We start from the raw sequence: 22358 nt of genomic DNA, 5'->3' as shown, positions 1-22358 counted from the left end.
CTTTACAAGAGGATGCTTGCATTTGATTCTTTGACTTAAATCCAAATCTAAATGGTGTAGATTTCTACAGCTATAAACACTGCTCTAAGTTTAGCATCAGAATACATCAGAAAGATCCTAGGGAATGTTTAAACTAATAAAGATTTTTTTACGTTGTATTGCATAGAGTCTGCCATTATTATCAAATTATCTACATTTATTGCATGATATGCAAAGCATTGTGCCATTAGGGGCTGCTTGCGGAATTTATTCTGTAAAGGTTGTACGGAGTAACATTAGCACGTTACTTAAAATGGGGCCTTGGACATTGTTATTCCCAAATGATGACAAATATGTATTGATTCTTGATTTGTGCAAGAATATAATCACTATGGAGATAACAAGATTGCATCAGGAGGAGGGTTGACAAAGATGTACTCGCAGCTCGACATTCAGGGGCTGTTGGACGCACTAGTGCCTTGTTCTGCTTCTGTAAAGCTCCACCCCAACCAAGCTTTGTTCTCCATGTTTTAAATAATTTGAGTGAAAACAAAAAAATCTCAGATTAAAGAAAAAAGGCATGTCCAGCCTCTTCTGCGCATGGTAAGATAGAGAATGCAGAAAGCCTGTTTTTAAGACAAGTGCACTCACTGGTGTGGTTGAGGCTCTGTTGCTGAAAGGAAGCAAGTTAACCTTTCAACTTCGTATTAACTGTCAGCTTCTCTGAGTGATCTTTCTAAGCTTCTGTGAGTTCTGGTTTCACTTTAATGTATTAGCATTGTGTCAAGTCATTCAGCTTTTTTGCACCGTGACAAAATAGCTGTCATATCAACTCAAATGTGCAGATTGAAAAAAACCAAGCTAATTAAGGACAAAACTTTATTACTCTGGGTATTTCTAATATTAGTTCTGCCACATGGATTAGTCAAGAGTCCACATATAGTTAGTGATGCACTACAGAGTCAGAACAGGTGTATGAAATTTCTCTTCCCCCCACCCCGATTGAAAGACAGAAACCTTTTAATTTCTTTTCTCCTCTGAATGAGGCACTGTGAAACTTCATGAAGCATGAAAATGAAGTGAGATTATGAAATTGCAGTCAATAGTTTTGCAGCAAGCATTTTAGTGGTACCTTAACTCTTTTTTCCTCAAGTGTGTTGTTTCTTTGCAGTTTATATGCAAAAATATGCAATTTATTGCTTAAGGTCATTGAAAAGTTAATTTCAATCGCTTTTTTCCTTCCCGTTCCCATTGTGTTCACAGCCAATGGGAAAAAGTGGTTTGTATATCAGAATGGTAGGAATTACCAGCACTTTATTTTAGAAATGGCACAAAACCCCAGATCTAAACAGCCCTGAACCTTGCAATAAGATCAGATCTGAACTTTGTGTTTCAAGTACCTCTCTGTTTTTCTATTAATAATGAACGAGTTAGATATATGTTGGTTTGTAGATCAAATGAAAGAGCTAGTTCATCATCAGTATCTGAAGCATCTAGCATTTGTTAGTAAATAACCTATATTGATTTAAAACTCAAGTATGCATTAATCAGAGTAATAATAAATATTATTAAGTATATTTTATTATAGTAGTCATGATATTCTTCCAGCCTTGTTTAATGGTCATACATCTAAAATCCATTGTCACCTTGAAGTGTGTGATAATCCCAGTGAGGTATATATAAAGAGGCCATAAAAAACATTATTCATCCTGTTTATGTGATTTTATAAGTACATAGTTATATTATGAAATATAACAAAGTTGTGTTTTGCTGAGGATATGTTTTACTTACAGTATGGTGAATATTATTTTTAACTTCTTAAGCACCAAGGAAGTCATTAACAGGCTTTGTTTAGCACCTGGACAGAATGGTAAGCTCCACTGAGGCAGGTCCTGTGAGAGCATGTCTAGGACTTAGCTAATTGCCAGAAAGAGCCCTACAAGAAGTTTGTGATTATACATGCAGTTATATTCGTATCCTATGGGGGATGTTTGAATCTGAATGGAAGTTCAAGGGAAAGCTGCATGTTTTCTCTAAATCTCCATCTTCCTCTATGAAGGGTTGCAAGTTTGGCTTAGGAAATATCTCCATAAATTGTAGAATACAAAGACCTTCTTGAACTGATTGAAAATGTAAGTGGATACAGTTACTGCAGACAGAAGCACTGAAAAAAACCCTGATACATGGATCATTGTTACAGTTCCAGCTCCCCACATCAGATCTCCAGCCCATCCAAAATGTAGCAGGGCATACATGTTTACACTCAGTTTCTAGGATTATTTGGAAATTGGTAACACAGGGTGTCTGTGTGGAACAAACGTCTACTGCTGACCATTAACAAGAAGCTCTTTGGTTACCAGAGGGCAACGAAGAAAGTGTTTTAATACTTTAGGTTTCTAAGCGAGTTTATAACATCAGATACTTGGTGCAGTTATACAGAGAATATAGAGAACTATAAAAATACATTTGGTTAATAGAGGTGGTTCACATAGGTCCCGGTCTTATAAAGTGCTTTGCTTGGACCTCAGGAGTGACATTTAAAACCTAGTGTCATTGAAAGAAATCACATGCTCAAACTGTAGTTGCTTTGCTGAACTGAGGCATAAATAAACACATAAAAAGGAACACTAAATTAGAAAAACTGAATGTTTTGCAATTGCTTTCATGTATTTTAAGTGGTGTGTATAAGAGAATGCAAAATGTAAAGGATTTATGATTTCAACAGCCAGTTTTAGAACTATATCAGCTTTGTTAAGTCGTCCCTGCTTTAAAGAAATTAGGAATGAAATAAACTATACTGAAGTGTATAGAATATATATATATATACACACACAGTTATGTAGTGTGTGTGTGTATACATATAGATGGATAGATAGATAGATAGATAGATATAGGTATGTACACACAGAGATATATAATCCTTGCAAATTGAAATGCCCTGACTAAATAGGAATCTGATGATCACTGAACTAGGCTGGTGACAAAGCTGTGAAACAGCAGAGAAGATGAGAGGGGCTGCAAAGATAGATAATAGCCAAATGGTGGAAGAGTCGATCTGTTTTTTGGTGAAAGTCATGCCTCACACGTCTCACAAGTCTCGTAGAGCTCTTTCAGAGGGGTTTATAAATATTTCTGTAGGTTGATCTGGTCAGCAAAGTACAGTTGGGTTTTCAAAAGGTCCTACATCAAAGACGCTTAGAGAAGCAAACTGTTGTGGGATAACAGGAATGTTCCTTTTGCAGAGTGATACTTGATTAGAAGCAAGTGGAAATAAATTGTCAGTTTTGATAATGGAGGAAGACTTTTATCAGGCTGGCCAGACTTTGGATGGGGGACTTTAGATGTTCATCAAAATCAGTGTTAGCTGAAAAGGGAATGAATAACAAATTTGCAAAGTTTGCTGATGACTCCTCCAAATAATTTGGACCCAATGTAATGCTGCCTGTGAAAATGTGATGATAATATCATAGAAGAAAGTGCCTAGGCAATGCAACAGCCAATGACATTTCACTGTTAATAAATGCGGAATAAGGCATAGTGTGTGCTATGCATATGTGACAACAGGCTCCAGAGTAGTTATTTTCAATTGGAAAGATCTGGAAATCCTTGTGGATGGTTGTCTGGATTTGTCCGCCCAATTCTCAGAGACAGTGAAAAACTCAGTGTTTTGTGTTACAGGTGAAGAAGGAGATAACAAACAGAAACATCATTATGTAATGTGTAACGGTACACTGCAGTCACATCATGAGTCCATTCACATACTTAGTTTTGTAAGCAGTTTTGGGCTTCTCATCTCATAAACGATGAAACAGAATTAGAAGACGGTCAAGAAGGGTCATTAGCATCCTTAAAGGTATTAAATAATTTCCATACGAAGAGGGCTCTTTCAGCTTGGCAAAAATTGCTGAGTTCGGACGTGATAAAAATGTTGAAAACCATGAATGGCGCAGAGAGGAATGAAGAGTGGCAGGGTACTACATTTCACAGAATGAGAACTGTAGTATGCCCACATAAAATGATCAGAAAACAAAGTAGTAGGTACAGAGTGCATGGCCACAGGGTACAGTCGGGGGCGGAGGTGTAAAAAATGAGTCTAATAAGCTTGTCGAGGATCGCTCCATCAGGGGTGCTCAAAACACAGTGGGCTGAATGCAGCCTCTTGCGCAGGACTGCTGAGGTTCTGGTGTCTGGAGACAGGCAGGGTATTCCAGCGAAGTGAGGCAGGATGCTTTCCCTGGTTTTCATGTCCTTTCTGGAATCGTCTACTGGTGCCCTGTATGCAAGGCAGGGCGCCGGGCTGCACGGCTTGTTGCCCCGCACAGTGTGTTCCTGCAGTATCCCGTCTGCGAGCAGGCTAGAGGGGACAACAGTGGGCAAGTGTGGGAGCGCACTTAGGCAGTGCTTGGCTGTTTGACACTCAGCGAGAAAGAGTGGCCCTTTCTAAAATCCAAAATAAATTTAAAGCAACAGGTTGTTGGCTGGAGGAAGAGCTTCTAGCACCTTTTTGCTATTGAAGCTTCATCTGGTTTCCTTAGGGCAAGGGCAGTTTAGGACACATTATTTTAGATTCAACTCAACCTGTGTTCTGTGGAGTAGGACTGCTTCCCTTCCTTATTTTACAGGATTTTATGCAAGATGAGATTGAATTCCCAGCTGCCGCCGTTCCTCTGCAGCAACGAGTAAAAGGTTAATACATTGCAAAAGTAACTGATAAACCTGAGCTGTAATTTAGTCTGTTTACTGTATCCAGAGGATTAATTCTCAAATGCATTAAATAAGACAAGAAATAATGCACACTTCATATTGTCTCCGTTACCCTGTAGTTTCATGTAATTAGCCACTGAAACAACTGGCTGAAAGCTTTCCCTCTGCCTTGTTGTTTGAATCATGAATTTTAAAGACTTTTGAGAGAATGACTCAGGAGGTGAAACAGCAGGACTTCTAATGTTATTTATAAGCGCTGTACAGGAAACTATTTCAGTGGCTGTAGCCATGAAACTAAAACAACTTGGGCTGTAATTTCATCATTTGAGACTAAATGACAGGAGAACTAATGCTGTCAGTGCCCCACTAAACAGCATTAACATTCTCCATTGTCTTTGCTTACTTGAAAAATGGATGATGAAATAATTGGCATTAAAGTCAGCTATCAACTGCGGGTTAACCCACGAAAGACGAGGTTGATATGTGCACTAAAATACATGCAGAAACCAGCTATAATAATTCTTTTTTCATTATAGTAATTGTTCCAACGATTGCATTAAACTGAGGGCAGCTCAAAAACCATCCGTAGGACACCTAGCACAACCATCTGAATGCTACCCGTAGCAGGTAGCCAACAGTGGATACCATTTTACAGGGGCAGCCTCCCACTGAAAGGATCCTAAACAAAATTATTCGTTTTACTAGATTTATTGCTTGACTATTTAAGATCCGTGACATTACTGGGTTTTAAGAGACTCAAAATGAAAAAAAAAATAGAGTAAGAAATTACATGCCTGTTTAGATCTTTTATTTGTTTTTTTCTTCTATAGCTTCTTGAAGCACATTGTTTTGAGAGCAAGTCACGCATCTCCCCACATCTGCCCAGCAGTTTCAGCCTTTCAAAATTTCTAGGGCAGTTATATGCCAGGTATGAGAAGTGAGAAGCTACTGAATCTGCTGCTGAATGAACATTTATATCCCCACGCACACCCTGTTTGACTGGGTATGTGGGTGCACAAAGCTGAGTTAGGGAAACGCACTTGTCTTCAGTATATTATACTTTCTGGGTACAGGGCAGTCTTTAACTGTACAGAAGATCAGGATGTGTCCTTCCTGTATTTTTTGCTAATTCTAAGTACTTTGTGCAAAAGAACACGGCATACATTTTTCATCACATCTTGGTTCTTGATGCACTTCTAAGGCATTGTAATTTTTCAAACTCTGAGTAGTATCATTGACATTTAAAAGACCCGAGACTGGAATAAACTTGATAAGGAAGTAAAGGAGTTTTTTTTTGGTTTCTGAGGAAGAAGTAGGAAACAAAAGCAATCTTGAGTTTAGTAGATGAACAAACAGAATCGGTCTTTTGTGGTGAGTTAAATCACTGCAGAAATAAAAATAAGATTTGAAATCAGGTGTTTGAATGAGCATCTTACTGCCAGCAGTTCCTTTCATGTTATGTGGATTTGTCTTTGCAGTAAAATGAAACTAGAACACACAGGTACTTGGAAGGTGTGAGAGATGTACATATAAGTTATCTTGCAAAGCTTTTCTTTTAACTGCATACATTTTTGGAAACGTTGCACAAAATGTCCTTTGTTGAGGCATTTCCAACTTTGCTGTTAGGAGATGGAATAGCTTGCTCAACAGGGTACTGGCCTAGGCTCAGATTTCTAGCATTTATTCCTTTCTCAGCTGCTGTGAGAAAATGCATGTATCATTTCATCTCTGCATGCCTCTTTCATCCTGCAGTCCCTCTTGTCTATTTAGAGTACAAGTTTTTCTGGCCTAAAGTCTTGGTTTTGGAGGTATATATAGCGTGTAAAACAGTAGAGTGGCAATTCTGTTATATCCTCTAGGGACTACTGTAAAACAAAACCTAAAAAAGTTACGCTACTTATACATGGTTGGTGTTCATTAGCGTATTTACTTCGCTATATATGGCTATATACATTTAAAGGTCAATATCCCAAAGATCTAATTGTGATACTGAAGAATCAGCACACCCAAGAGAGATTACACAAGCGGTGGGGAATTTCCAAGTATCTTTGAACGTTTCATGGAAGAGTTGTGTTACAAGTTTACTTGAAAGCAAAAAACAACTAGAAAGATGTTGATAGGGCTATACAGCAAACATACTGACTTTAAGACTCAGATAATTGGCTTCATTTGGTGAATAAATGCTATTTGATGCATAAAAATGAAAGAAAGTGCAGGGAGGAAAATAATACAAAATATTTTGCACTAAAAAAATACTCTGGAGATGCTATAGGATTTACCCATTGAAGGTGTTTGAGTTTTATGGAAATTGCCTTTGCAATCATGCTGATAGTCGATAAGTAACTTGCCAGTCATTGTTTGCACAAATGGCAGTAGTCTTAAAGCTTAAAAAACTGACCAGGGAGTTTAGTGATGACTTATCACAGCAATGCCTCTGAGTGCAGTAGTGGTTTTGACTGTGATTGGCAAGAAGCAGTGGTCATAACTGACATACTCTCATTCACTAGGTGAGTCATTCATCCTTTTACCTTAGCAGCTATATCTCATCTTTGATAATTTGACAAAAAATGAGAAAAGGACAGTTCACTAATCTGCCAAGAACTGGTGTTTAGTGTAGATATAAGGCAGGTACGTATTCCTGTCATCAGCTAATGAGTATTCACATTAGGCATGTTATGCTGAAATCAGAAGCTGAAAAGGATGGACTGTTTTTCAGAATTCCTCAACATGTGTGTGGGTTTTCATCAGGATACTCACATACAGCTGATTACTGAAAATACGTTGTCACTATCAGTTACCAAAGCGGCACCTTTTACCTGCCCTATGCACTGCATCAAATTGTGTATAAAAGAGCTGGCTATGCAGACACTCATGAAATGAGTTCAAGACAAGAATGAGATAAAGACTGAAGAATTTGTTTTATCTCCAGTATAACAGATATCTGAATTAAGCAAGGAAATGGCACCGTGCGTTACCTCACTGTAGATGGATAGATGGTGAGATTTCATTTCTGGAGATGATGCCCCTGGTGCAGCAGCACAGGAGGTGGCATATCGAACTCCCGCTCCATGAGGTAGCCTGATCCCGTGAGGGATTACAGAACAAGATACGTGTTCAGGACAGTACCTCAGGCAAGTCACAAATAAGGCAAATGGACAGGGTAGCAAGGTTGACAGCAGTAGTTGTTTTGTTTGATTGTCGCTTCTGGTTACGACGACTGTAATTTACATTAATAAAATAAACAGCAATTGACTGCTTTTGTGCAGTTTTATACCGCTGGCTTATTTTTCTCACAGCTGCATGACAGTGAATTGATTCAGGAAGAAACAACTTTGGCTTGGTGGCAGAGCCTAGAAGCTGTCAAGTCTAAAAAGAAGGTGCCACACTTGAGGAAGGAAGAAGGAGAGAATAGTATTTGTATCTGAGAGACTCATTGAACTGTGTGTAGCAGGCCTGTGATAGCTAGGATCAATATGTGTCCTAGAGACTAGGATTTGATTGCAAAACACCTGTCCACTGTGCTAAAGGTACCCTGATGATTAATGATTTTGTCAGCCTGAATGATACCAGCATCACCCCGAGTCCTCCACGTCCCCTGATACACAGTTGGAGTTTTCGACAGGCATTTGGTCACAAAAGAACATATGCTGGTTCTGCATGTTTTTAAAATTATTGTGTAGAATATGTTGATCTCTTTGGCAAGTGCTGTACTAGTAACTCTGCTGCCCTGTTCTGGCACAATGGAAACGTCTCCTTTCCTAGCATAACCTGAGCTAAAAATCACTGTCATCTGCAGCTTGCTCGGCATGAAGGCTCAGTAACAGGTCAAGTATAAGGAAGTGATTGCAGAAGGAGCTGAAAGCAGAAAAACAAAACAAAATGAAAAAATCCCTAACCCCCACAGCAAAGAAACCAAAAAAGCCCAAACTAAGAATGCATCAGCATTAGCTTCAGCGTTTGCCTCTGACCCCATATATTTACACATATTTCCCACAAATGGCAAACAAGTAAAATAATGTTTTGCTGCATCAAGGATGAGCATATAGGCTATGCTTTAGTTCCCTAGACACACTTATGTAGTGCAACTCCCTACACTTCACAGGGCCTCAGCAGCTGCTCCAGACATGAGATATAACCTCTATGTCAGAACCGTCAGCCCCATGCCAGTATCTGACACCTGGGAGATCCCAAATGGCACAAAATATCTGCCTTTAGGCACTGTATTACCACTATATGCACCACTGAATTAAATGTGTTTTGTGCCACTTTGTAATGGAATTATGAATTATATATATCTGATGTTATCAAAACTGCTCAAATAATCATTTTTATAGGTTTTGATTTCCAGTATTTTCATGCATTCATAGAACAAGTATAGTATGAAGTTTTTAACATTCCCTGTCTTCATGCCACAACAGTTGCTATGTCCAGCTAAAAGCAATTTCTTCCTAAATTCCTTATTAGCTAGCAATATTTCTCGTGTGATTTGCATCATCATGAATGTGAACAGACCAGAAAAGGGTAATTAAGAAAGGTTATTTGGCAAACATTCACTTTTTCTTTATGGGTGTTCTTGCTCTGCAATCTTGGCACACATGAAACCGTTCTCCATTAACTGTAAAGAACATGAGTGTGATAGTGGAGCCTACAGCTTACTTGTTTTCTTATTTGAGTGTTGATTACAGTGAAAATCAAAATTAACTAGTTGATACACACCTATGCAACACTTTCCATCTGAGGATTTTTAAGTACTTAATTCAACCTTTCAACACTGCCCTGGGAAATGTATACTATCCACTTTGTAGACAGCTATCATGGAGACAGGTAAATAATTTATTGGCAGGTTGTGAGATGTGGCTACTCACCTGTTTTCCCCGACTGCTAGCTTATGTAGCTTGCAGTAACAGCCCTCCTTTTGTTAATATCTATTGTTCTTGAGGGAAGTGTCACCATATAAATGGTAACAACAACAACAACAAAAACTTAAGTCAATTTTAGGTGGAACAACAATTGATTGGCAACTGGAGTTTTTAAGATTTCTATCTAGGTGATTTTTTTCCGGTTTCTTATTATCTTTCAGGCTTCTGGAAGTGGCAAGTTTGACTGTCAGACAGATTTTGTTTGAAAAAGCTTAATAATGAATTGGCTATTTAGGCTCCGGTATAATCAGTCAGTCAATCTACTCTGAAATCTTATTGTCTGAAGCATTTTGCAGAATCCTTCTTTCCCTTCTCCTGAATTCTGCAGAATGATTGCTTATATTGAAAGCATTTTTATTTCTGTTAGTTTTTCAGAAAAGTGGCTGTAGGATCCCACTGAATTTATTTAGATAATTCAACATGATTGGAATCTACAGATGTTTTCTAGACAAAATTTTATAATTCTGTAATCGAAAATCTGAAGTGAGTATTAGCAGAGGATCTCGGAACTTCACTGTTCAGAATCGTCCATACATGTTGATCTCAATCCTGGATGCATTTTCTGGTGAAGGGGCAATATTCAGTGTCTTCCTGTGGCCTAGCCACCTCTGGAAGTCATAAATACCTTGTGGCAACTAACATCAATATGGAGTAGTCTCAAGTTTGGAGCAGGAGACATGAAAAGTGATTGCAGTCGTATTTGTGCCTCGGGGTGTTCCATGTCCGGAGGCTTTTTGGGGGCCCTCAGCTGTAAAAATCTTTTCTTGTATAGGATAAATCGCTTTTGTTTCTATTTACATAGGATAAATTGCTTTCTTAGGGTCTTTTGGTTAGTCTCATAACATATTGATAGGTTCCTGTCTTCAGTGATGGTCTAAGACATTAAGGAAAAAGCACAGCCTGTTTAGGAACCCTTCAGTACTCTTTGTTCTCACACTCTGACAAATCTTGCTGCAAGAGTTTTTTACACAGTAATTGTTTGATGGCAAAGCTAGATTATTTTATGATTTAAAAAAATAGTGTATTTTAGCATGTCAATGAATTAAACATTACCAAGTGAAAGTTATTTGTTCTTGATCCATTCATCCATTCACAGAGATAAAACACTACTCTGTAAATCCATAATTATTATGATTAGTGCAAAGTGTGCGCCGAGGTCCAAACAATGAATTTGTGTCTTGGGTCTTAAATTGGGCCTTGGGTCAAAAATTGTAATGGATTTGCATCAGTGGCTTAACTCGTACTGCATCTTCAGTGCAGAATTCCGTCAGTTAAAGTATTTATCAAAATAGTTCTATTACTTTATATTTGTACATATTTAAAATAATTCAGCATCAATTTTTAAAAGTGAATCGGCATTGGCATAATTTCAATGCTAAGACTATTGGAAAATAATTCAGCACCTGTAAGCCACACGATGACTTCTGTGGGATTGCACTGGTTCGACTCAGAGGCGAATAAGTTTCTTAAGAGCAAGGAGAGAACCTCTTAAAATGAAGTCAGTCTCAATACTGTATAACCGTAAACTGCAACATTTGGTTTCTGTATATCATATTTCTTACGAAGGAATTTTCATCTTGGATGGAATTACAAAATGCGTTGCCTTTCTTTGCCTTCATTCTAAAATAGCAGTGAAACAAGCAGCCTAAATCAGTTCCCTGTACAGCGATGGAAATATGCCTGTTAAACACAGTAAGAGCTGGACCGTGTCCTGAATGACTACAGGGCTGATCAAAAGATGTGTATTACAGGAATGTACAGTTATGTTGTGAGAAATTTTGCTTTCATTCTCTTCAAAGGCTTCAGACATCTCAGTGAAACCAAGAAAAATCATAATAGTAGTTCTTGTGAACACGCATGAATTTATCAAACACTCGTTATTTGATGGCTGATTTTCCACTACGTATAAATAAATATATGAACAATTTATTTTATTGATTTTTTTTAATCAAACCATCCGTTTTTTTTTTTTTTCTGTATTGCTTTACATAGTAGTATCTAATCTCAGTCTGTGTTTCTGGCTGGGTCCAATAGCTGGTACGCTCAAATTCGTATCAATATTTGTTCTGAGTTTCTTTGACCAAACAAGAGTGAGGCCTCTTGTGCTTCCTATGCAGAGAGCTGCAGACCTCCTAAGCCCAGTAAGCTCGCAGACTAAATGAGTCAACCTAAAGGATTTACCAGCAGTGAATCCATTGGCAAATGTCACACTTATTTCCACAATAAGTGAGGTGGAGTTTTGTTATGATGGGAGAGTTGATTAAACTGAAACAAAGCAGAGGGGAGCAGACAAAACCAGAGAAGAGGCAGAAGTAATGAACTTGGAGAGAAGAAACTACAAGGAGAAAGGGAACCGGAGAGAGTGCCAGCGGAGACAGGAGCAGACAGGGACAGACCCATGTAAAAAGCACCGTGGCCCCCCAGGCTGGTGAGCGGTGGTGTCTCCACCATCGCGCCTGCTGTGGCAGCAGCTTTTCCTGCTCCGCTTGGTTTCAACCTGTTCTGGGGCCCTTGAGTCATTGCTCATGGGCATTATTTGTGCAGCCTAAGCCCACGTAGTTTGATGAAGGTTAGTCCTTTCTATGCCCTGGTGCCCCCCAAAAGAGTTTGTCATTCCTGAGTAGGAAGAGCTCTGATCTCAGCTGAGCTTACTTCTGCTGCTAGCTGATGGGGACTCCTGAAAGCTACTGTAATGTACTCCTTTGGGTGGGATCGTGACAAAACTGCTCTGAAACTGCACAGCGTTGTGGTGAACGGAAGCTCAAAAGTAGAGGCAAATTCCTGAGCTTTCCTCAACACAAATAGCAGCAAGGCAAGGATTCATAACTAAGTCATACCTAATCCTCAGAGCAGTCATAAATATTGATATTATGTCTCACAACTGAAGAATCAGTTTCCGCTGAATTAAAAGCAAGAGGAAGTGCCACCACATGTGGGATTTCTGTATGGATTTTCCTGATTGGATTCTGGTCGTCAGAGAGAAGAAATGGATGTATACTGTTACTAAAGAGAAAAGTATCTCAGAGGAAGTACAGCTTTTCCCCTGCATGAGTTTTTGCTGCCTTGTGCTCATTCGAGTCAACTAACCTAAAACCTGCAAATTGCACATGTCATGGCTCTGTGCAATTACTGTATGGAGCTTTATACAGTTGCATGTGGATTTAATAATAAACAGCACAGGGATGGATTCATGTTTATGTTCTTCTTTAAATATTTGTGTTCATATAATGGAATATAGCCTATTTTTCTCTATAGGCGCCAGCTTACGTGATGACATCAGTAAATACTTCTGGTTTCATCATTCTCACGGGGACACAATGACAGTTCAGGATCCAAACCAGATGAATCTCTGTGCTGCTGTTTGGACTGTCGTCTCCTATGTAATTGCTGACATGGAGGAGATGTTGCCAAGGTAATAAAACAGCAAGAAGGAAGATTTCTGTTCTTCAGTAAAGACTGAGAAGCCACTAATGCATGCCGTCTACATCTGTGGTAAAATTCCTTTTTCACCCTGCGCATGATTATTTCTGTTTCCCTCAAAGCACATACTCTTTTATATATTCCTCTTTCTTTTTGCTGTTTTAATATCTTCCATTGTGATTTCCACTTACGGTTTCTTCTTTTAAGTACTTTTTAGTGTCTGATCAATGTATGATACCTCTTTGCGTATGATGTAATAATCATTTGTATGTAAAGTGCTCCTGTGTAGCAGGAAAAATACACTGAATAAATTTTTTGCATCAGAATAGTTACTGTATTGAGTGTGCAAGTTTATGGGTTTATTTTCTATCTTCTTTAAATCTACCCATTAGAATGATGTGCGATTAATAGAATAGCATTTTCTTCTTGCTCTCTTAAGACAACATGTTACTTTGCAAACAGTTTTCTGGTTATAGGACAAATTAATCTTGGATGCTTCAATGGTAATGTAGGGTTAAAATGGTCAAATAATATGGCTCTTCATAGTACATTCAGCCCTCCCTGTTTACTCTTAATACAGGTTGCTTTATGCAGGACTCAGATAAACGAGGGCATACAGGGTAGGAAGTAAATAACAGGAATTAGATCTGTTTCCCCAGCTGGATGGAGTCTCCCTGCCATTTGCTGATGGCGTATTTCACAGCCTAGATGCTGTCTGTTTCCTGGCTAGTTCCAGATCTCCAGACCACAGCACTGTTGTCTTTCTTTGGTCACTTCCCCATGGAAAGATGTGTATGTTGTTTTCTTTCTGATGGAAGACTCACCATAGGGACATGCAGAGAATTTCGAATGGCAGCTTTTTTCTGAAATGCCGTGCTTTGCAGAAACAGCCTCACAGCTGTGACTGGGGACCTTCCCTACCTGCCCGCTGATACCCCAGAGGAGCATGAGAGCAGGTTCTGACCTACCCTGCTCACGCTGTTTACAGCACTGCCCCTTTTCTGGTGGGATGCCCTTTCCTGCCACAGCCTAGGCAAGAAGGCGGCACTCATAATGAGGAATTAACTGGGGAATTTAATTCCTGTATACGTTGTTGGATTTTTTTTTTTTTCTGCTGAAAGTTTATGGATATTCAGATGATGAGTCAAGACTGTGCCGGTAGGTGCCTGTAGAGAGGATATAGCTGGTATTTAGGAAGATTTTTAGAGTATGTCATTTCTGCTTATGTCTTTGTGACATGATCCTCGTTTGTGCTTTTAAATTTTACAAGCAATCATCTTATTCATTTGTGCAGAAGTGCTGCAATATAATTAAAAGTATTAACATAACGAACAACATACATAGAGTATTAACCCAAATGGCAGGCAATTCCTGGTGCTGTTAATCAGTTCTGTATTTGAGTAGTAGCTTAGCGATGAGCCATTCATGTTTGTAGACTTAATAAGCATGATATCTATTTACCATGATAGAACCCTAATAGTGATTTACATCACATTTATTAAATATTTCCCTTTTTATTCCAAATCACTTCAGGAACATAGCAAGCGTCCAGATATATTCTGCTCTTTCTTTATAAAGAAACAATTTTGAAATAAAGTTAGCCAAATTTTCCTCAGCTTTCAACTGGTCATATGTATGTCTTTTTTTTTATTATTTATTTGTTTGACAAGAGCATAGCTAGTGGTATTTACCACTGGCAGATTCCCAACTGTCTCTAAATGCAACCTTTTGACCTTCTTAGAATATCACTGACTGTTTTTTGAACTTTGTTCCACATATTTTTTCTTCAGTGTATGCCACTTCAGCATCGGAGAGTCATAAGGTTTTACAAAGTGAAATTAAATTTATTGTTACAAATCTTAACTTGTGCTCATTTGGAAAAAGGGTTTATTTGTATTTTTTTGTTGATAATAAACGAGATCCTTAATTGCCATTAAGTCAAACAGAAGCTATTTTGAATCAAGAATTCTCTCTGTAGAAGAGAGCAATACTGCTATATGCACATGACTCCAAAATACATCCCCTCGTATACTTGCTGGATCATGCATTACATAAGACAAGCCATTAAAATTAAGACCATGATGCCCCTGGAGAGAATTTAATCTTTGCATCAACTTCGGGTACACAGTTCTTGAGAGAAGATTTGAAGAGCAGATTTGGAAATAACATCCAAAATAAGAAAGTCTTCTTGATTCGCCAGTTGTTTTTTTGTTTCACTTGTAAGAGTTCTCAGATCTAAAAGTTTAGCTGTTCAAAATGCTCTCCTGATAACCTTACCTATTCAGAGGTACCTCTCTCAAAATTTCCATAAACGGTGAGATGATAGTAAATTTCTTTCCCTTCCCACTAGAATTTTGTACCTTTTGTGCAAAAGCTCATCTTTGTCCTTGTTCAGTGTAGCGATTCTGGTGTTTCAATTGCTGGCAATTAAACATATATACGATGTTCAATTTTCTGTTCAAGAGCATTTCTTAAGTGATCTAGATATACCAGAATAACTTTGCTTTCCACTTGTGTACTGCTTCTGATCTTTGAGTAAGGAACCCTGTTGTCTTTTTTTAGTTGAGAAACTAATAGCTGAGTTTATTATTTTTATTATTGTTATTGTCATGGTCAGGTGCCATAAAATTATGTTCTTCACAAGTATTATGATGACATCCTAAGATAAAGACACCACATTTGTGTTTCCCTCCAATAACATAAAATGCTATCAGCTATGGGCTAGATTGCTTTTTGCCTAAATGTCTGCAAGCTTAGAACTGAAGAAAGAGCAGTAGTATTTAAATATGTGTCAAAAAATTTAAATTTCAAATAAACATTTTCCTGAAGCTATTATAAATCTCTTACATCTGCTGAGAATGAGGGTGGCCCCTGGGTAGACTTCGTTTCTGCTACAACTCAAAGCTTTCAGACAGTTACAGCACAACGAGTCGGATACGTAATTCATTTAGCCGACTAGACTATAGCACAAATGCTGATGAAAAGTCTCTCTTCAATACTGCATAATATAAAGCAGGTAATTTTTCCAGTAATAAAAGAAGAATTACAGGATCAGAAACCAAACTGCTGCTTTTGTCCTTCATGTGTCAAGACATTATTGGAGTTTCACTGTCTCTTTGAAAGATTTAGTTTTATGTGATCTCGCAAGATTTTTACCTCCCTTAAAATAATTAAAAACAAAGATAGAGAGATATTTCCTGACGCAAGAGATGAAGCTGTGCTTCCTCTGCCGTTACATTGCAAACATCTCTGGTGGTATATTTAGTTAGTATGCTTCCCCCATAACGATTTGAGACACTTCCATTTACCATGAGTAAATATCAAACTGATCTTGATATCTGTATCTGTCTCATGAAATATACATACCATCTAAATGTGCCCAAATGATTAATTTACTGCTGCATAGTGATTAGCATAAAAGTCTCATCACTGCACAGGATAGAAATGTTGCCACTAATTGCTGGTTGAAGTGAACAATGTTTTCTGCATAGAAATTAATGGTGCATGCATCTCAGCTCACTGCTGAACAGGAAAATTCAAGACTTTCTGAAAGAGAAGTGTCGTGAATTTTTTTTCTTTTCTACTAAATGATATTAGGGCCTGATCATGGATAATAGAAAGGAATAATATTTTGTGCACAGTCCTTTTCATCTTTACAACAAATTTATGGAAATATTTTTATTTTCCATCTACAGTGTATGCATAGAAGCACTATTCACATGCACATTCTAGTCTTTAATGTTCATTACTTCTGGAAGCTCCAGCCCACTTGTGTTAAGGTTTGGCCAGCTATGGAGGTGAGATTTGTTATTATAAATGTTTAATAATTGTATTTTGTTAGGACCTGGTGGAGGCCTTTAGGCACCTCCCTTCTCAGTAATGCTCTTTGCCCCTGGAGGAAGGACCTCCGTGACGTTATATCCAGCTCTGTCCTTAGTTTGCGGTTTGATTTCACTTCAGTACGGACCAACCTCCTTCAGTTTATGGCATGTTTCTCTTCTCCCAGGGCTTCTTCAGTCTTTCACTCTATCTTTCTCAGTGTCTGTACTGTTATATGGCTATTAGGAATGACTTACCGACTGAAAAAAATCTGAATATTATATGCCTTGAGGCTCACGAACTGCAAGAAGGAACTGAGGTAACTATGAAGAACAACACAAAAGCACATGGGTGAGAGCTCCATCAGAGCTACCGTTTGCTATTATCACTGGTGGATGTTACTGGCAGTCAAAGCTTTGTGATCAGTGCAGTGAGCTTTCATCATCAGTCAAGGTTTTCTATATAAATAAGTGAAAGTCCTGTATGTAGAATCTAAGGAAGGATGCTCCAGAGGAGGACCACAAAGAATTAGATCAAGGTAACACTGAGGCAAGGAAAGTGGCTTCAAGTACTGGGTTTTTTTACTCTACTTTGCTGGGTGACTCGAGGAAAACTACCTAAGCCTATCTCCCTTTCACTGTTAAATGGTGGTAATGATGTTTGTCCTACTGTCTTGTGTGTGGTGTAGCCTGATTTAACAACACTGTGTGTAAAACTCATGATGCATATAAAATGTAAGTTCACAGGAGAGTTAAGGTCCAACTGGAGGACTAGAATAAGAAGTTAAGACCTTTTAGATGCATGAGAATTCATCTCTAAACCACGTGTCTCCTATTTAGTGCATTACTGTTTGCATTTACTATTTGTTATGACAAGCAAAAAAAATCTCTCTCCTCTTGATGTTGCCATTTTAAGCCAGGATGTGGACATCAGCCAAATCTATTTCAAGCTAGAGTAGTTTGCATCCAGGAAGGATGTGGGGCAATTATGTATCTTTGTGTCCGTTACACACACAGTGTGATCTATATACATTATTTCACAACTTCGAACTGTCATGCACATTCTAAGTCTCTTTCACAAAATCACAATACAGTAGGGCAGTATTATTATGGGATATTTTTTCAGGTGGAAAACAGAATAAGTTGAATTATTTTACAAAAGCCATGCAGCTAGTCAGTCCTAAAGCTCAGTTTAGGACACAGGAGTTCCTACCTAATCCGTATTGTGCTGCTTATAAATGAGACATACCTTCCTCTTACACCACTGAGATCATTTTGAAGCTGAAATGTAAAGTTTTGTGAAAAAGTGGCATTTTTGAGTCGGTACATACAACACTGTGGCAAATTCATGAGATAGATAGAAATCACAAAATCATTTTTATGTTTGCTCCTGGTTAACTGAGTTAGTGACTTCTGGAAGGAAGATAAGGAGAGTCAGACCCTTTATGTTAACCTTAGAGCATATTCATATGTACCTACACACATTTCTCTCTCAGTGCCTAACATATAAAAGCTTTCATATCCTGAAGATTACGTCTTCATTTCTGCTTTGTATCAAAGCATGTACTTTTTATGCAGAAGTTGCCCAAAAAATTCTGGTGTTACATAGTGGCAACAATAGAAATTGAGATAAAAAGACAGCTGCATGCATCTTGATAGATCTGAAGATCTTTGTGTGGACTGAATCTTTGGGAAAGTCTTTGAAACTGTGATTTCACCGAGGTTCTTTGTAACCTGTGTTATAATCTCTGGAATATTTGACTTTACTTTTGTGAATGTGATTATTCAACATGTTACTTAACCTAGATCATCTATATCTCTGCCTTTTCCAGGGATACTATGTGAGTGGTACAGCTGCAGATAATTCATGTCTTATTGCAACTTTCCCAGTTCTTTTACACTTGAAGTCATCATGCTCAATTTTGCTTTATATTTTTATCAGTAGGACAAAAGAGTATCACAGCTCGTAATAGAGAGGCTAATGATTGTTCAAGAGCAGATAAGGAAATACCTACATTTTTTAATAAAATCACCATGCTGTGCTTTCTGTGCCTATCAGCAAGTAAGTTGAGTTTAATAAAAGGAATTAGTAAAATGTGAGTCATGAGATGCTCAACCATGGAAAGTTTAACAGGCGTAAATCACTGAGTAATTTCTGAATTGAAATGAAATGTTGACTGCTCTACCCCTCCAAATTGCTCATCATAGAAGCAGAGAAGGCTATAAATATCTACAAGAAAATGTATGCTTCTGTTCAACAGTAATTCTTAATGTCGAGTTCGGCAGAGTGTTTATTTTAAAACTTTATTAATGTAGCCTGAATCCTTAACATGAAATGTCAAGAAGCAAACGCTCACTAGCGGTTGTGAATTCCTACGTGCCTTTTCTAGAATAGTAAAAAACAGGATATGGCTGTATTGGGAGCAGAGCCTAGCTTTGATATCGCTGTCCCTCCAAGGAGGCGTCCTTTTTGGCTATATGGGAAGCTTACTGGAAGGATAAGTATGAGCAGTAAAAGTAATTACTTAAAAATTTTGTCTTATTAGATCTTCATAAAATGATGAAAATGCACTGTTTTTTATGTATAAATACCTTTAGCTAAACTTAGTTCTTGACATGTGCAGTTGTTGAAACCTATATTTGTTTCTCTCATGAACAAGAGTTTCCATAGGTATGAAAAGATAAGATAATAAATAATTCAGTAAACTGTGTAAAAGTGCACTAAATGACAAGCTGTGAATGTCACAAAAAGCAAGTCCACTTATCAGCAGGAACAAATTTCTAATTATAAAGAGATTAATTGGGCAACTTGAGAGAAGGAAGGAAGACGTGCCAGAAGGAAGTGTAGACTTTTCTTACTTTCTATTGAGTGAAGTCTCATTTCAGAAGTTTCATGTTTGGTATTCACTTGGACTCAGAGGACATATAAGAGTAAACTTGCATATACTTTTCTGCTGAGCAAACTCTCAACATGCGATATCAGGAGAGACTGCTCTGCAGGGGTTCTGTAGTTACTGGCTTGTCCATCCCATAGGTATTTGACATGGGTACACTATATTGCCAGCTACAAGCTACATTAAGTAAGCTTGAATTTGTAGGGTGATAGCCAGAAGCATCTGCTGAGAGTTTTGCAAGAAATGATTGATACAGTTGTTGACACCATTTCTTTGTGTTACAAATAAGTAATAAGCCAGCAGTTGGGTAGCCCAACCACTCGAATCGGCCCAGGTGGTTGCCCTGTGGTCCCCTGAGAAGGGCGATAACTCCAGGCTTCAACTCATCCCAAGAAAAGAGCACATACAATTGAAGATTCCTGACCAGAGTGTCCAGGTGTTTGGTCGACCTCCAAGTTCTCTTTCTGAGCAACTAATGTAGGATTACCATGGGGAGTCTTTCTACTCAGCTCCCTGGATACAAAAGTCCTTTGCATCCATGTGCCCACAGAGCTTCAGTGAGTGGAGAGCTTTTATGCTTACTGACTGTGTATAGATGAGTATGTTTTTTCCTGCTCCAAATGCTGGAAGTTCATGAAGAGCTCAGGGTTGCAGGCTCTTTTTCCTCCCCAAATAGCCTGAATTATATTTCAAACTGCAGTACTTGTACATCTTTTAAAGTTGGATTTCCAGTGGATTTGTAATACATAACATTGTCATGACACCGTGCAATCAGTGAAGTCTAATACTTTTCATGTTCCATATCTCTGCATTTCAGCACTCTGTCTAAACAAGCAGGAACAGTAATGGCTGTCAGTGGAGCTCTTGACAGGATCTTCAAAGCAGAAGAACTGAGTAAACATTTGCTGTGTGTGCTCTATTAGGTGTCAATGGAAACTTTATCCCTCCCTTCCTCATCTGTGAAGTGATGGATGGGGAAAACATTACTGTTCTGTATTTCTACAACAGTTGCTGCTGCAGTACTTCTAAATCTGTTTGAGGTGTAAGATTATATAAAACATCAGGATTTGGCAAACTTGACAGAAGCTGCAAATGTGCCAGTGCTGTTTATTGTGCAGTGTTTATTGACATGGTAGTAAACGGTCCTTTAAAATAGAAGTTTAAGAGTTTTTTCTTTATCTGCAGAAACATTTTACTGACCAGCTAAATCCTTGAAAGAGCTCTGTTACTCTACTGCTGTAACGTAACACAGTGAAATTAATACCTGTTTTTTTTAACTTACCACTTTTAGATTCTTCTGTGGAAAAAAAAAATCAGCAGCACAGTTTAGAATAACTGTGGGATAAGATCCCAGAGTCCCTTTGATTTACAGTGGCTTAAATAAAATATGAGGCAATGAAAATTGCAACTTCGGATAACCATCAGCCAAGTCAGTAGGAATTTCTCTAAAAGCATTTGCAAATGTGGAGAGCTGGTATTTGGTGTTCTGCACTACAGCAAACAAAACAGTTACATTAGACTCTTTCCTAAAGTTATCCTGATTTCTACGAAAATCTGCTTGCTGCCATTAATCTCCAACATTTTAACAAGCTTTAAATTTACTACCATGCTGTAAAAGTTTACTTTTTGGTCATGTTTTTTCTTTGAAAATAAGCTCAGTCTACTGGTTTTAACATAGGACAATAAACGAGGAACTCCCAAGCTCTAGTTCTGGCTCTGCAACCATCTTGCTGGGTGGTCCTGGCACTCACTGGAGGTACACCTTCTATGCAGATTTAACTTCTCAAAAACTAAAAAGGGTCCATTTCCTAGTCTGGATGTTTACAAAAAAAATGGGCCACTATTGGTTCTAATGAGATATCTACTATGTTGTGTCATAACCTGAAAACAGCTGAGGGTGTTGGTGTCATATAGTTTACACTCCAAAGATGAATTAACCTTGAAACTGAATAATACTTTAGTTTGGCTGAAATCTGAATACCATTGTGGTCCATTTTCGCTGTGCAGCCAGACCTGACTGATTCACAGTTTGGAATGGAAAACACATCAGAATTTGATGGGTTTGTATGGTTTTGACCTCAAAACAGAAGAAACATGGGAGTTATAGGGTATTTTCTTTTTGTCAAAAAATGTGACTGCATGTGAAGTTGTAGACTTTTTCATCCAAAGTCCTGCACTGAGTCTTCTAGAAAATAACATACAGAGGGAAAAATGAAAAATGGTATTTACAAAAATCTTTATGAATAATAATACCAGGAGCCTGGAAAAAGGGAGGATACTCCAAATTTGAAGTCCTTTTTCAAAAAGGAAAGTTAACATAATAAAACTACAAAGTAAGTTCAATGAAGTGTCTAAGTTATGCTTAATCCTAAACTCCGAAGTCATTTTCACATAACTGCAGGAAATGAGCCCTGCTGGAGTAAGCTCAGAGAAAGTGCCACAAACAGAAATAGGTTCCTGCCCGCTTCATGATTCTGAACAGAAACCTCCCTGAAGCTCATATATTCTGCTTCTGTTCGTGGTGGTTACTGAGCCTTTCATACAAATAATTAAGAGTTATCCCTCATAAAGCACTTACAAGTTCCTGAAATGTCACAGGATTTTCCTCTGTGTTTGGTTTTATT

General features: G+C 38.1%; 1 protein-coding gene across 9 annotated transcripts in view; it reads left to right on the top strand.

The window, feature by feature from the left end:
• Nucleotides 1–13350, top strand: part of CPQ (carboxypeptidase Q) — a 168828-nt gene extending 155478 nt beyond the window's left edge. For all 9 annotated transcript variants that reach the window (XR_011139272.1, XR_011139270.1, XR_011139271.1 and 6 more), the window contains one exon: nucleotides 12858–13350. Coding sequence is in view for 5 of the 9 variants with exons in the window: in XM_009675996.2 (XP_009674291.2) it covers nucleotides 12858–13018 (161 nt within the window). In the remaining 4 variants the exon portion in view is untranslated. The remainder of the gene's footprint in view (nucleotides 1–12857) is intronic.
• The last annotated feature ends 9008 nt before the right edge of the window (nucleotides 13351–22358 follow it).

Source organism: Struthio camelus, chromosome 2 (genome assembly GCF_040807025.1).
Source record: "Struthio camelus isolate bStrCam1 chromosome 2, bStrCam1.hap1, whole genome shotgun sequence".
Classification (NCBI taxonomy): Eukaryota; Metazoa; Chordata; class Aves; order Struthioniformes; family Struthionidae; genus Struthio; species Struthio camelus.
Note: the sequence above shows the minus strand (reverse complement) of the source record. Positions and strands in the feature narration are given on the sequence as shown.